This window comes from Lasioglossum baleicum, chromosome 10, assembly GCF_051020765.1.
Source record: "Lasioglossum baleicum chromosome 10, iyLasBale1, whole genome shotgun sequence".
In the NCBI taxonomy this organism is placed as follows: domain Eukaryota; kingdom Metazoa; phylum Arthropoda; class Insecta; order Hymenoptera; family Halictidae; genus Lasioglossum; species Lasioglossum baleicum.
Genome location: NC_134938.1, coordinates 12800719 through 12813798, shown reverse-complemented (window position 1 = coordinate 12813798; position 13080 = coordinate 12800719). Strand labels below are relative to the sequence as shown.

Here is a 13080-nt window from a genome sequence, read left to right as displayed (position 1 = left end):
TTGAACTAGTCTTTCCAAGCTATAAGGGTTGAGTCGCCATTCGCCACGAATCCGTAACAAGCGGTGCGAGAGGTCCGTTCAATCCACCCGATATTTTTAAACAATATTGTCCCGTTGCCGACACGCCTCGGTACTCGTGCGATTACGTGAGAAAGCCAAGAGCATTCGCATGCGGAGTCACGTGCATGTGCAGCCGCAGCCGCAGGCCTGGCGCGCGTGTCGTGTTTGCTTTCCGCTTTTTGCGGCGTGCATCGTGCGCATCGTTCCGGGGTCACACCCTCTCGAGCACGCCTCGCTAAACGTAGTTCATACGTCTCGATTAAGAAAGCTGTCACTGCCTCTCGAATGGGGATTAGTATTTCGATTATTTACTCAACGAGACGAGTTGTCCTGATCTCTTTCCGTCCTCTGCGCACCGTCTCGTGTCGCCTACACCGATCTCTCTGTCACCGACCGACGAATGCTGGGGCATCGCCACGCCACGTGGCGGTGTTTACTCACCGACGATTCAAACTACTCGAGAGCTTTTGATCGTGCCGACTGCTCTCTTTCTCTACCGTACCGCATCATGGTACGGCGGTCCTCCTACTTTACCGACTGCTTGCACGGGCGCGTGCCGGGTTGCGGTACTTACAGGCGTCGGGAATTTTAAATCGCAGAAGAAATTGGTTGACGAGCATGATTTTATTATCGACTTAACCCGGAGGAATTTTATTCTATTGTTTGCCACTTTTTGATAAAATTTTAACGGGACTTGTATGACTTATGTTCTTGTCTCAACCTAAACAATATTAAAGTATGAATACTGAAGTATGTTTTCTCTCCTGGCAGCAAGACATCCGATTCGGCCATTTCACTCGCACTTTCGGTACACTAGCCGAATTATTAGCTAAAGTGACGTCACGGCCTAACCATTGGCTGCGAGCGAGGGCCCTATTCGCTCCTATGCCGTCTCGAGAGACAACTTGTGTGGCACGACCAGTACAGGTCCCATTATTGTGCTTAACGTTTTTAAGAAAACACGAAATAAGAAGAAAGTTTTCTCGCCAAGGATCATCGATCGAAAAAAATATCGTCCGATCGCGAGTATAATAAAACGTTACGGCGACGTGGAAGCATCGATTCGCGTTTAAACTTTCCATATCGGGTATGGAAATCGACATATGCGTTCATCAACGATTCGCATCGGCGAAGTGGGCGTTTAAAGTATCGAGGCAGCAGCGGTGAACGTATCCCGAGGAGGAATGATCCGAGAACACACCAAGGACGTTCACTGCCCCGCGACGAAAATATGTAGCGGGCCCCGCTGGTCCCCGATGGACCCCGATGGTCCTGCCTGGCGCCAGGATAATGAAGCAGCCGGCTAAGACCGAGCCGGCTACGATTAGCCACGGGGGAAGTTAGATCTCGATCGAGCCGGATGATATTCAAATTTGTCCGGAGTACTGTTTTTATAGACCGCGCTCGAAGTTAACGGACACCGGCCGAATCAAGATCAGTTTATGGGCCCGGTGACGTCTTAAAAACGGAGGTGGTATCGGTACTCGGCTACTCAACGACCGTGTCCTGGAGTCTGGCTGATATCGACCACCATGGCCACCGGTTCTCACCGACGCGACAGTCGGTCACCTCCCCCTCCCCTGCGAGGAGGGGGGATAAAACAAGTACAAAGAATTTGACAAATACGGCACGCATTCGGGAATACCTGTCCTAGCATAAACAGGAGAGTCTGTCCTGCTAACAAATTCGCGACGAGAGTCCCCCTACCGGGTGGTGCGGCAGAAATGGGACCCACGGGCTCTTTCGAAGATGATTCCATCGTCCTTTTAGAAAACGATGACGTACTAGACCCGTCCTAAATTAAACCTCAGCAGTCGAGGGCTGACGCACAGTCACCACTACAAATTGCTGTACCATTATTCACGATATTGTTTACATTATTAAATATGCTCGTGTTTACTCGAATGTGCATTACATAAATGTGTGGCAATTGATTAAAGCATTGAACGAGCTATTCTATCACTTTCATATCCATAAAACGAAAGGAATCATATGCAATGGAATTATTCTAGGTCGAACGTAATGTTTAATTTTCATTAAATTAAATGAACAAGACGGTGCAAAGGAACAGAGACGGAATTCTTCTATCCAGGATGACAAACAGGCTAATATCTGAAATTATGACAATGGAATTTATTACAATGTTGCTTTCGAAAATGGTGACAAATGGTTGCACAGCGCCACGCATAATATTTCATACCAGACATTAGCTACGGTGTACGCCTAAACGTAATTAGAGTCCTTATAGCAAACGATATCACTTGTAACATATCGGAATACTTTAAAAATAGGGACAATGAGACGCGCACTTAGCCTAGGAGGATGAGCAACATTTAAACGAACGCGTCCGATCGGAATCGTTTTTCCCGGGCGCGGCGATTAGTGGCCAGAGTCGCCAGATGAGGGGAAGGAGTTACCCCCTCTCTCTCTGCCAGTGCCGGACCAGTTCCGTGACACTGTGACGCGTGAGGAGACAGCGTTATAGAAGGGAAAGATGGAGTGGGGGGACGAGTATTAATCTGGCGATTCTGGCGGTGGAGCCACCTAGCGGAAGAAAGTCTCGAGCGGACACGTCGACCGTGTAATTTGAAAGCGAGTACGTGCGTGATACGTTATTTAAATGGCAGGAGGAACTATCTCAAAGATTGAGGTAATGAGGAAGAATGAGCTATTCAACAGTAAATAAAATAGCGTTATCGTCTTAGTACCTAGAAATGTTCGGCCACGGACGCGTGGCCGCGGATTGTCGTCGAATTAGATACTTCTCTGACGCGGAGGACATCTTAGAACGCTAGGGGACTTAACAGTTAGGGGATGCTGCCGTGACAAGTCAGCGTGTCGATCGCATCGCAGCGGCGGAGCCTTCGGGCAGCAATCGCCTGTTCGTTCAATGGACTTCGTGTGTCGACAGAGTCGCCAGATGAGGGGAAGGAGTTACCCCCTCTCTGCTGGTACCGGATTAGTCACATGACCGGCGGAAGCGGGAGGGGATAGCATCGTAGAAGGGGAACGTAGAGTGGGGGACTCAATCTGGCAACTCTGGTGTTAAATTAGTCTGTCCCGGTGAATTAGGCCCAGGCAGCTGCGACTTCCCGACACGCTTTTTCGTCACAGAAGCGTCGACGCGACGAAAGCACGCGACACACACGGTGCTCAGTCAATTCTTATGGATCTCGTGTTGCCTCCTTCGTCACCATTGGTTCGTCGGTACGGTAGGATCACGAGGAATTCTCGAGTCAATGTCTTTCGTGAGCTTGGATCATTCGTATACTAACCCCCTCCCCCCACCACGATTCTCGACAGGCAAATTTTGTGAAACTATAGGATGCAAAATTCGACTCGCGAGAGACCAACAACGCATTCGACGATACATAAATAAAAATCGATACAAAAGGAAGATGCAAAATTTCCGAGAGATAATTAAATAAGAGAACGAGGAAGCGTACAATTACGGTATTAATAATCATAATAATATAATAATAATAATAATTATCGTCATCTTAGAACTGACTGAACCACAAGACTTCGTCGTGTCTCGTACACGGTTGCTCGCTTATACATACAACGATCCACCATTTTTCATTTCAGTACGTCGGTATCCTCGTTTCGGCGTGGGTCAGAAATGACCCCGGCATCGGCCGAGGACTCGCAGGAGTCCGATGTTAAAATTGTAAAAGCAGATATCTGGAGTGATTCGTCTCGTCGACAATTCGAACTCTGCGAGACGAAATGAAAAATGGTGGACGACGGGAATCTCCGTTGATCGCACGCACGCGAATCAACGGAATCACAAACATCACGCTGCGCCGCGAGATCGAAGATCTTATTCGGGGGCAGAGCGATCGATAGACAACAACACAAACGGTCCGGGCGCGAGTGCAGGTGTCCTCTGATCCTCAAAGGTCATCGAGTAGCACACAAAAGTCCGTACGTTTCGCTACCCGGGGGAACAACTTTCATTAGTCAAGTTTCGCAACGGGGCAATCGGTTCTACGAGTTTCGCGCAATCGGATCGTCCGGCGACCTTTCCGTCTTCGGATGGACACGCACTTCGACACCGCACGGCCCTAGCCCTCAGGGCCGTCCTTAAAATTAATCGTTGAGGCAGTTCCGCGTGTGCGGCAAGAGTCGTTCAGTCGGTCCCGTTTCGGACGATTCTGTCCCGTTGAGTCTGCCGTCGACGAGCAATCCTTAATTTCTTTATATAACACCAACCTCTCTAATGAAAGACTCGATCGCGAAGCCGCCCGCGAGGAGGATCGCCGTGACCTTTTCCAGACCTTAGAAACGACGGAGTGACGACTAACCGAAGATTAGCGTCGGCATTAACGAGAGCTCGACCGACCTGTGGAACTTAGGCGTACCGTGGGCTCGGGATCTCTCGACACCGAGTCGAACACGTCACACATACCCTAAGTACAGGGTGAGCCATTGAACTCGGCGACCGCGTCGAGCAGCTTTTGAATTTATCAGAATAAGGAAAGCTCGATCGCCCATCGAGTTTCTGGAACCTGGACGCGGCCTCACGAGAGGTGTCTTAGATCCTAAATGGTCGGTCCTTAAAATTACTTTCTGAGGCAGTTGAGTTGGAGAGAGAGAAAGATACAGAGAAGGAGAGACAGGAAGAGAAAGAGAAAGAGAGCGAAAGGATCAGTCATGTCGGCATCTAGGTTCGTCCCGTCAACTTGTAGCAAAGTCGAGGGACCGCGTATACCCCGCGGTATTCTTTTTATCACCGTCCCCATGGTTCCCTCATAGAGCAAGGAACTTCATCAACGCGTCGTAGATGAGCCGGGGACTGATGGTGCCGTCGGCGGTGTACCGGACACCTCTTAAGGAACCGTCGTCGTGACTAACAACTCCGTATTCCCCGACAATGAAGCCGTCCGGAGTCCTCTCCTCGACCCTGTACTTTCTGTAGTTCCTGCCCTCTTCAACGTAGCCGACCTTGTGGCCGTCCTCGACCTCGGACGCGTTCGAAGGCTCCGTGAGCATCAGCTGGGGCCCGTGGACGTTCCCGTTGCTGCTCACGCTGACGGATTCATCGACCTCGTAGTTCTGTTCTTTGGGCTCCTCGCCCCGTTCGCGGCTCAACGGTTGACCCTCCGAGTCGTACAGCTTGCTGGGCTCGCCGTACACTTTGGCCGGTTGGGAATAGACCTTGGCAGGCTCGGAATAGACCTTGGCCGGTTCCGAGTAGACCTTGGAAGGCTCCGAGTACACCTTCTCCGGTTCGCTGTAGACCCTGGCGGGTTCGCTGTACACCTTGGCCGGCTCGCTGTAGACCTTCGCGGGCTCGCTGTACACCTTGGCAGGCTCGCTGTACACCTTAGCAGGCTCCCCATACACCTTCTCCGGCTCCCCGTACACCTTCGCCGGTTCGCTGTACAGCTTCACCGGCTCGCTGTACGGCCGACCCTGCTTGTAACTCTTCGGCGACTGGGTGTACACTTTGCTCCCCGGGCGATTGTAATGGGAACCATCGTAATGCCTACCCGCCTTCCTTCCCTGAGCCTGGAACCGTTCCGACTGGCCCTCCATCGGTTCCTCGTTGTACTCCTTCGGCTCCGAGTTCTCCTCCGGTAGCTCGTAGTTCTCCTCCGTCGGGAGAGTGATCATATCCTCCGGGGGATTATGCGAGCTGGTGTTCGTCTCTCCACGGTGATCCCTGTCCGCGTGCCTGTTCAGCGGCCTCGGGGTCACCGAACTCTGCCAGCTGGTGCTGGGCGATCCCTCGTCCACCGAGAACTCGCTTCTGTTCGACTCGGACACGATGTTGCTGATGTCCTCGGTGACCAGGCTGGACGACGATCGCGGCGTCATCGTCAACGTCGTCTTCGGCGCAGCCGTGGTCACGGTCAAGGTCGTTCTGGTCGTCGACGTGGGTGTCAAGATCTTCGTGGTGTGCGACCTGGCGGTTGCGTTGCTCGAGTCTCTGGAGGAACTGTTGGCTGGGCTCGGTAGCCGACTGACCGCCGCAGCATCGTCGTAGTGCTCCACTCGAACTTTGTACGGCGTCGCCTCGACGGTGGACGTCACGCTGACGCCGATCACCTTCTGCCTGCTGACCCCTTTCGACGAGTTGCCGGCGCTGGTCGCGTTCAGCTTCGTCAGAGATACTTCTTGCGGACCCATCGACGTCACCGTGGTCGAGGAGCTCTGCGACGTCAACCTTGTTGAGGATATCTCGCTGTTGGTACTCAGTTCGTCGATCAACGATGCCAGGTTCTGTTGCCGGTTCTCCAGCGTCTTGTGACTTATCGGATAAAACCGGACGACCTCCTCGCGGCCGTTCGTGTTGCGTCCTCTAGGGACCGTCTGCCTGTTGCCAGGGTTCCGCGATATTCGGTAGATCGACGCCTCGTGCTGATGCGATTCCGCTGTCGCGCTATCTCCTGCCGCGGCCGACGACGAGGATGAAGAGGAGGATGAGGAGGAGGAGGACGAGGAGGACGACAACGATGCTCCGTGTCCTCCGCGCCTGAAGCTTCTGCGACGCTGGGGCGGCGTTGCCATGGCGCCGTTTATGAAGACTGATAAGAATTCCGTGCCCGCGAGTATATCGTTCCTCTTCGCCGGGGCTGCGGCCACCTCGTCCCACACCAATGCCGCCTGCAGCAGTACCTGGAATATGTTCGGTCGTTCAGTGGAATGCAGAAGCAATTTGCGATATGAAATGAAACGGTCGAGGGTAATGCAAACATGTTCTTAAAGTAATATCTCGCTCTCCGGCGGTTCCGTGGTACATCAATCACCGCGTACCGTCCATGAATTCTGTTTCGAACTCTCAAGTTGGTGGACCCGAGAGGGCGTACCTCCGAGCAAGTCTCTTCGATTTCCTTTAGAGTTTCGTATACTTTGAACGATTCGCGTGGCTCTTCGAAGCCCAACCTTGTCTCTTCCGACAGCCAAATTATACACCGTGTTTGCTAATTTCTGATGATTATTTTGAAAATGTTTCCCGGACTGACATTGAGTACGCAGGTGGTCTACGGTTCGATCGTGAGTTCATAAAAATGACAGGTTGTTTGTCGACGTCAAAGCATACGGGAATCGATACGTATTGGTTCGACCGCTAATGGACTGTAATGAGCGTAGGGTAAATGTAAGGTAGACGTCCCCATTATCAGTAATGTCCCCGCTATGAGCCAGTCGATCGTGTAACTCTGTTGACGTGGGGTTCGTGCTGATGAATAATAATTATAAGTAGACAGTGTGTAATTTAAAACGGTAAACAAATTCGAAAAATTTAAATATATTGTTATATTATTCTCAACCCACTAAACTTATTAAGAGAAAATATAAATCTCCATTTCACTCCAGGATGTTGCAGTTCGGGTCAAAATCGTTTATTTTGCATAAAGATTGAGAAAAGCTAAATGGAAGTGAAAAATAGCCTGAAGCTAAAAATAATAAATAATAAAATATCTAAATAAATCAGATATTTGTTAAAATAATGTATTCAGTCATTTATGTGATATTATACTACGGTGTCAAAATTAAAAAGTGGTTTATTCATTTGAGAAATGTAATAAATAAAAAAATTATTTGTGTTAATATACTCGGGAATTATTTAAGTGAATGCCTAGACACGTAGTTTGTTTCCGTACGCTCGTATATTTCGAATTCTAATCCGCAGTAATGGGTACCCAGTAATTGGTACATTGTCCGCAGTAATTGGCACATCGTCCGCAGTAATACGTGCAGAATGTTGTATTAGTTTTGAGGTCTACCAATTGTTTTAAACAAAGTACGATCGAAACATGATACCGCAGTAATCGGTACAGTACTCCGTGTACCGGTAGCCGCACGCCAAGTGAATCGTTTCGGAGATATGATAATTGGGCTGCATCGAACTGTCAACAATGCGGGCCCGATCGAACCGGCTCATTCCGCGAGCAGCCAATTAACCGATGATGGTTGAAATTTATTAAGCGTCCGATTCTATGGGTCGGTGAAATAATGAGGATGGATGTGTCAAACGAGCGTATGGAAAACATGTCAGCGGCGCGCACCGTGTTCGAACGGCTGGTCCCTCGACGTTGATATAAAATATTAACAAAGTGTTTCTGGGCCCGTTGAAGCCGGCATGAGAACCGTGAACAAGTTCGTAAGTGCTTCGCGTTGCGAGGACACACGGAACATGTCAGACCAGGTTTATTTTTCAATCCCCGCGCGAACGATAAAACGTCCGACCATTCTGGACGCACGAAGGTCGCGTCAGGTGCATCCACGCGATTTATAAATTACGCTATAGCCGCTCGAAAGTTTTCGAACGGGTGCAGCTTATCGCGTCGCGGCAGCCTCGCGTCTCGGCATTGTTGCCTCGTTGTCTTGCCGGACATTTTATTTCCTAGCCGTAGAGAGGGACTTCTCATAAAAAATGGTAAATGGTCGACACCTTTGATAAAATCTTATGCAAATGCAATCGGTGACTATGCACACGCGATGCCACGTGGGCGTGTAGCCTGTACAAATTGTGTCAGCGAAACCACCGTCTAAATATACAATGTTGAATTTCAAGGTCAAAAAAGTTCAAACCTTTCTTTTTGGCTGCATAGAAAAGTTGCATAAAAGTTGCATAAAAAGTGCAGAAGGAACCATCGGTCGAAACTCCCTTAAAAATGTATGATAAAGTTTTTATTATCAAACTAATTTCATTTATTAATTTCCATTCCTCAGTCAGATGAATAATGTGCTGTTCACGGAGCCCTTGGGCATCATGTCTTGAAATATATCAATGATATAATACAAGTAAAATCAGTTTGATAATGAAAAAACTTTATTGTAGTTTTTTAAGAGAACGGTTTAGTTTTGACCCCTGCTTTCTCCTGCACTTTTTATCCTTGTGACGAGTAGATCAAGATGTCATTAAAAATAACGCGTTGACCTTTTTGACCTTGAAATTAATGTAGGCTTTGTTACACCGATTTCCACCAAACCGAGGGTGTTTATAATTTCTGCACACCCTGTATATACATAGATATGCAAGCTATTCGTGTTCAATCAGGAAGACGGGTTAATATTGAAAATCGTTGCGGCCCGCCTCGAATTAGCAAACAATGGTCGACGGGACACCGTTTCCTGGTGCGGTAGTCGAAAAAGTGAGAATCATTGCCGCCGTGCTAGCGGGACTAGCAGGTGCGAAAGACATAAAATAGTCAGCGTTTTAATCAATATTCATGTATTCGTGTTGTAAATTACGTACAGAGAACAACCTCGTCAGCGTGACATTGGCCATGAAATTTTCGAGTTTGCAAGCGGAAGCGACCTTGCGCGTACCGTTTCTCCGAAAATACAGTAAAGCATTGATCTAAGAAAGTTCCCTGCACTGATAGGACCTTCGCCAACTTATTTGTGGAATTTTTCTGAGTAAAATGACAGGTCACAAGAGAATAGTAGAACTGTACGATCTAAGAAACAGCACGGACCCGAGGATTTTTCTTAGATTAAGGCTTTGTATTAATTTTCATTCTTTCACTGTCCATTTCGCTTTCCGGAGGTCAAAAGCCTGCACTACATTAATCGATACCATATCAAAGAACTATAAAAATGGTTGTCTTTATTAAAATATTTACGACACGCGGTTATCAAAACTTTACGACCGAGAGAGCATATTATCGAACCGTAAACAATTAACTAAATTTAGCGTTTTAGTTATTTTCAAATAACTTGTCGATATCTTAATTGCGATCGTGCGAAAGGATTTTTCTGTGGTCGTTGCAGAAAGAGGAGCTGTAAATAACGTTGTTATTAAAAGGAACGTTGTCGATCTTGCCGATAAGTGTTAAAGACCGTGTGGTCGTATAAGGAAAGAATTTGGAAAATGCATCATAGCATTCCTTTGTGTCTGTGCTCTCGCTGTTCTTGTTTACGTGTATTTTTGCGATGACAACATTTACGGGCGTTTAAACGGAACAGCTTCCAATTTTTTGTGCCTAACAGTCGCTTAACGTCGTGAAATGAAATTCTCGCCCAGAGCCTCGCCGCGACCGGTATTTAACGAGTTAGCGATTTTCTTTTATTTCGTTGATGGGTTAACAATGCCCCGGTGTTCGCGATATTTTAATTGGCAGCCCCAGGCAACATAGTTGAAATTATTTCTAAGTTTTGTCTTCCCTGGAATGTTACTAATTGTCCACATTGCTATTTCAACAATTTGATTATACGGTGCATTGGTCGTGTTACCGATTTCCTCCAATGAAATTTTCAGCATGTGTATAACTACGAAATGATATGCAGAAAAGATTTTCCAAAAATTATAATTTACAAGGCTACATGCGAAAATAAAAAAGGCATTTTTAAAACATTTTTATTTGGGCTTTTCGTGAAAATTTAAGATATATGTTTCGTAGATCTATGTTAGTTATACACGTGCTGAAAATTTCATTGAAACCAATTAATATGCACACGAGTTACAAGCGGTTAAAAATGGTGACAATCGTAGTTTTACTAAATCCACAAAGTCGTACATCTTGCGATGCGTGTCGTTTCTTCCTGCGTCAACCGATTTCAATGAAATTCTCAGCATGTGTATAACTAACATAGATCTATAAAACATGTATTTTAAATTTTCATTAAGGACCCAAATAAAAAAGGTTTAAAAAATGCCATTTTTTTTGCATGTAATCTTGTAAATTATAAATTTTGGAAAATCTTTTCCGCATATCATTTCGTAAACCAGTGCTTCTAATTGATTAGAACAAACCAGGTCGTTTGGTGCGATTATAAAAAAGTGATTAATTTTTAAATGGTGTACGAATACTTTGTAGATCTGCTGTACCATGTACGCTACCGGTGTACTGGTTCGATTACTTTCGCGAGCCACCGTGCATCTATCAAGGAATTACTGGTACGGCCGATTCGATCGCGATGATGTTTCTTAAAGAGACAGTTGTATTTTATTCCCTGGGGGAATAAAGATAAGAAATTGTATTACAAGCGCGGCGCTCGAGCGTAAAAGTCGGCGGGATCGTTTGTTCGGGCTGACGTAATCAGCGTCGGCGACCTTCCGCAAGATTGCAAAAATCCGATTCAGAGCGTTTTACGGGCGGCCGAACAGCCGGATGACACACTGAAAAATCGGCAGTAAAACCCCGGCTCGGAAGGTACGAGAGGCTCCGCTTTAAATTATTAACGGCGTGACACTTTGCGATCTCGTATCGCGGGTGAAACATTTTTACGCTTTTTCTCCGAGCTACGTCTCCTTTCTCCTGCGCGTTGTCTTCCGACTGCCGCGCCGCGCCGGGCCCCATCGCTTCAGGGATCACATAATAGCATAAATTAAGCTCCTACGCTTCGTAGAAAGCGCGCAACAATGAAAAAAGTCGTTTCTTCTCCCAATAATAAAATTGTAAGAATTCCAATAATAATATCTAATATTTACGACTCTCTACACTGGAGTCACCAGATTAATTGCAATGCTTGTCTCCGCACCAGGGTTGCCATATTCTAGTCTCGCAAAGCCCCTTACCCTTCCGCCCCTCGCCCAGCTGCGCAGCTCAGGCCGCCTTTGCTTCTCCCACTATTCTCACTAACGCTGACGCGTTTCGTTAATAACTCCTTAACAAAGCCGCGGCGGCCATTTTTGTACAAGAAAATGTTGCTTCGAATGATCTCAGGAACCTCCCATTTCCGGATGTTGGTCGGCAGTGGAGTGGGTAAGCACTGGACAGTGATCGCACAGGCGACTCCGGACAGTCTCGCCCGCAGGGGCGTGGCTTCGAGCCCGCAAGTAAATCGCCGCCTGTACGGGCAGACGCTGAACAGCCTACGCTCTAACTCGCAGGAGCCCTTCGCTAGTGTGTACACCGTGGTCCGCCGAAACCAGTGCCGCCAGTTCGGGGAAATCGAGGGGAATACAATTTTACCCCTTCTCTGATGATCAGATAAATTCGTGACCAGTCTACGGTCTTAGTGTGGGATGCAGTGACGTTATTGAGCTCAACTTTTCTCGCGCGATGGCGGCTATTTCAGCCTCAGTATGTAAGCTTCTCGATAAGATGGGGTACCTTGAGCACCCCGCTGAATTAAAAGAAATTTATATGATTTGATTCTGGAAAATAAATGTATAACAAGAGTATTTGTGTATATTTTGTAACTCGTACGACACGACCTGGAGTTTCTTTGTCCGGTACAGATTGTTTCGGTACATTCCCGCCAATATAACTGCCTCAGGGCTCCGGCCGCTCTGCTACCACATCATCCCAATAGTAGATACGTCACTGTTTTCTCACGCACGAGCGAGAAAAGTTGGGCACGATAACATCGCTGGTGGGATATTGGATTATGCTCATGGTGCTGGAACGGGACAGTGGAAGGGGAAAAGGAGGGGAGGAAAAATCGAGCAGCTTTGGTGGATTCTGGCGACACTGGTGAGGGATGTTGGAGTATGCTCATGGTGGTGGAATGGCATAGTGCAAGGGGAGAAGGCGGAGTGGGAACGTACGACCTGCATTATCAGCCATATTCTATTGGAACATTTGTAACGTGCAGCTTAGGAACGAGACAGTGGTGTAAACTAGTGCAAAATTTCGAAACCTCGAGGTTCTGTATTATTATTTGTGACAGGCGGTGTCTGCCGAATATTACAAATTATTCCTCTATAACGTAAAAATATGCATTTTGGGCACCGTAGCACCATATATCTGACTTTTAGGAATCACAATTGACCATTTCTGAACTCCTCATTGCAATGCTGAAGCGTAATTTTGTAATTTCGTAAACCTTGTAATTGCACATACGTATATGCGAATTTAGCGATGTGTGCTTGTGCTCGCACACTCTTGCACGACCGCGCCGGCCCCCTTAATAATTGCAACGCGCGCTCGCGCGCGCTCTATAAATCGCGTACAGTCGCCAGTGTTTCAAGCGAACAGGCCCCTAGAACGGTTTCCTGTTGAAAGGAGAACGCGTATCGTCGCGCGGACACCTCGGATGAGGTCATTCGGTGCACCCACTTATTACTCTCGCGGATGGCTTGGATTTCTGCCGGGTATTATTGCTTCGACACCGGGCGGA

General features: G+C 47.6%; 1 protein-coding gene across 1 annotated transcript in view; it reads right to left on the bottom strand.

Moving 5' to 3' along the window:
- Nucleotides 1-2173: 2173 nt before the first annotated feature.
- LOC143212552 (uncharacterized) overlaps nucleotides 2174-13080 on the bottom strand; it is a 56835-nt gene continuing 45928 nt past the window's right edge. Inside the window, exon 2 of the mRNA XM_076431461.1 lies at nucleotides 2174-6684. Coding sequence (XP_076287576.1) covers nucleotides 4813-6684 — 1872 coding nt within the window. The 3' untranslated portion in view covers nucleotides 2174-4812. The remainder of the gene's footprint in view (nucleotides 6685-13080) is intronic.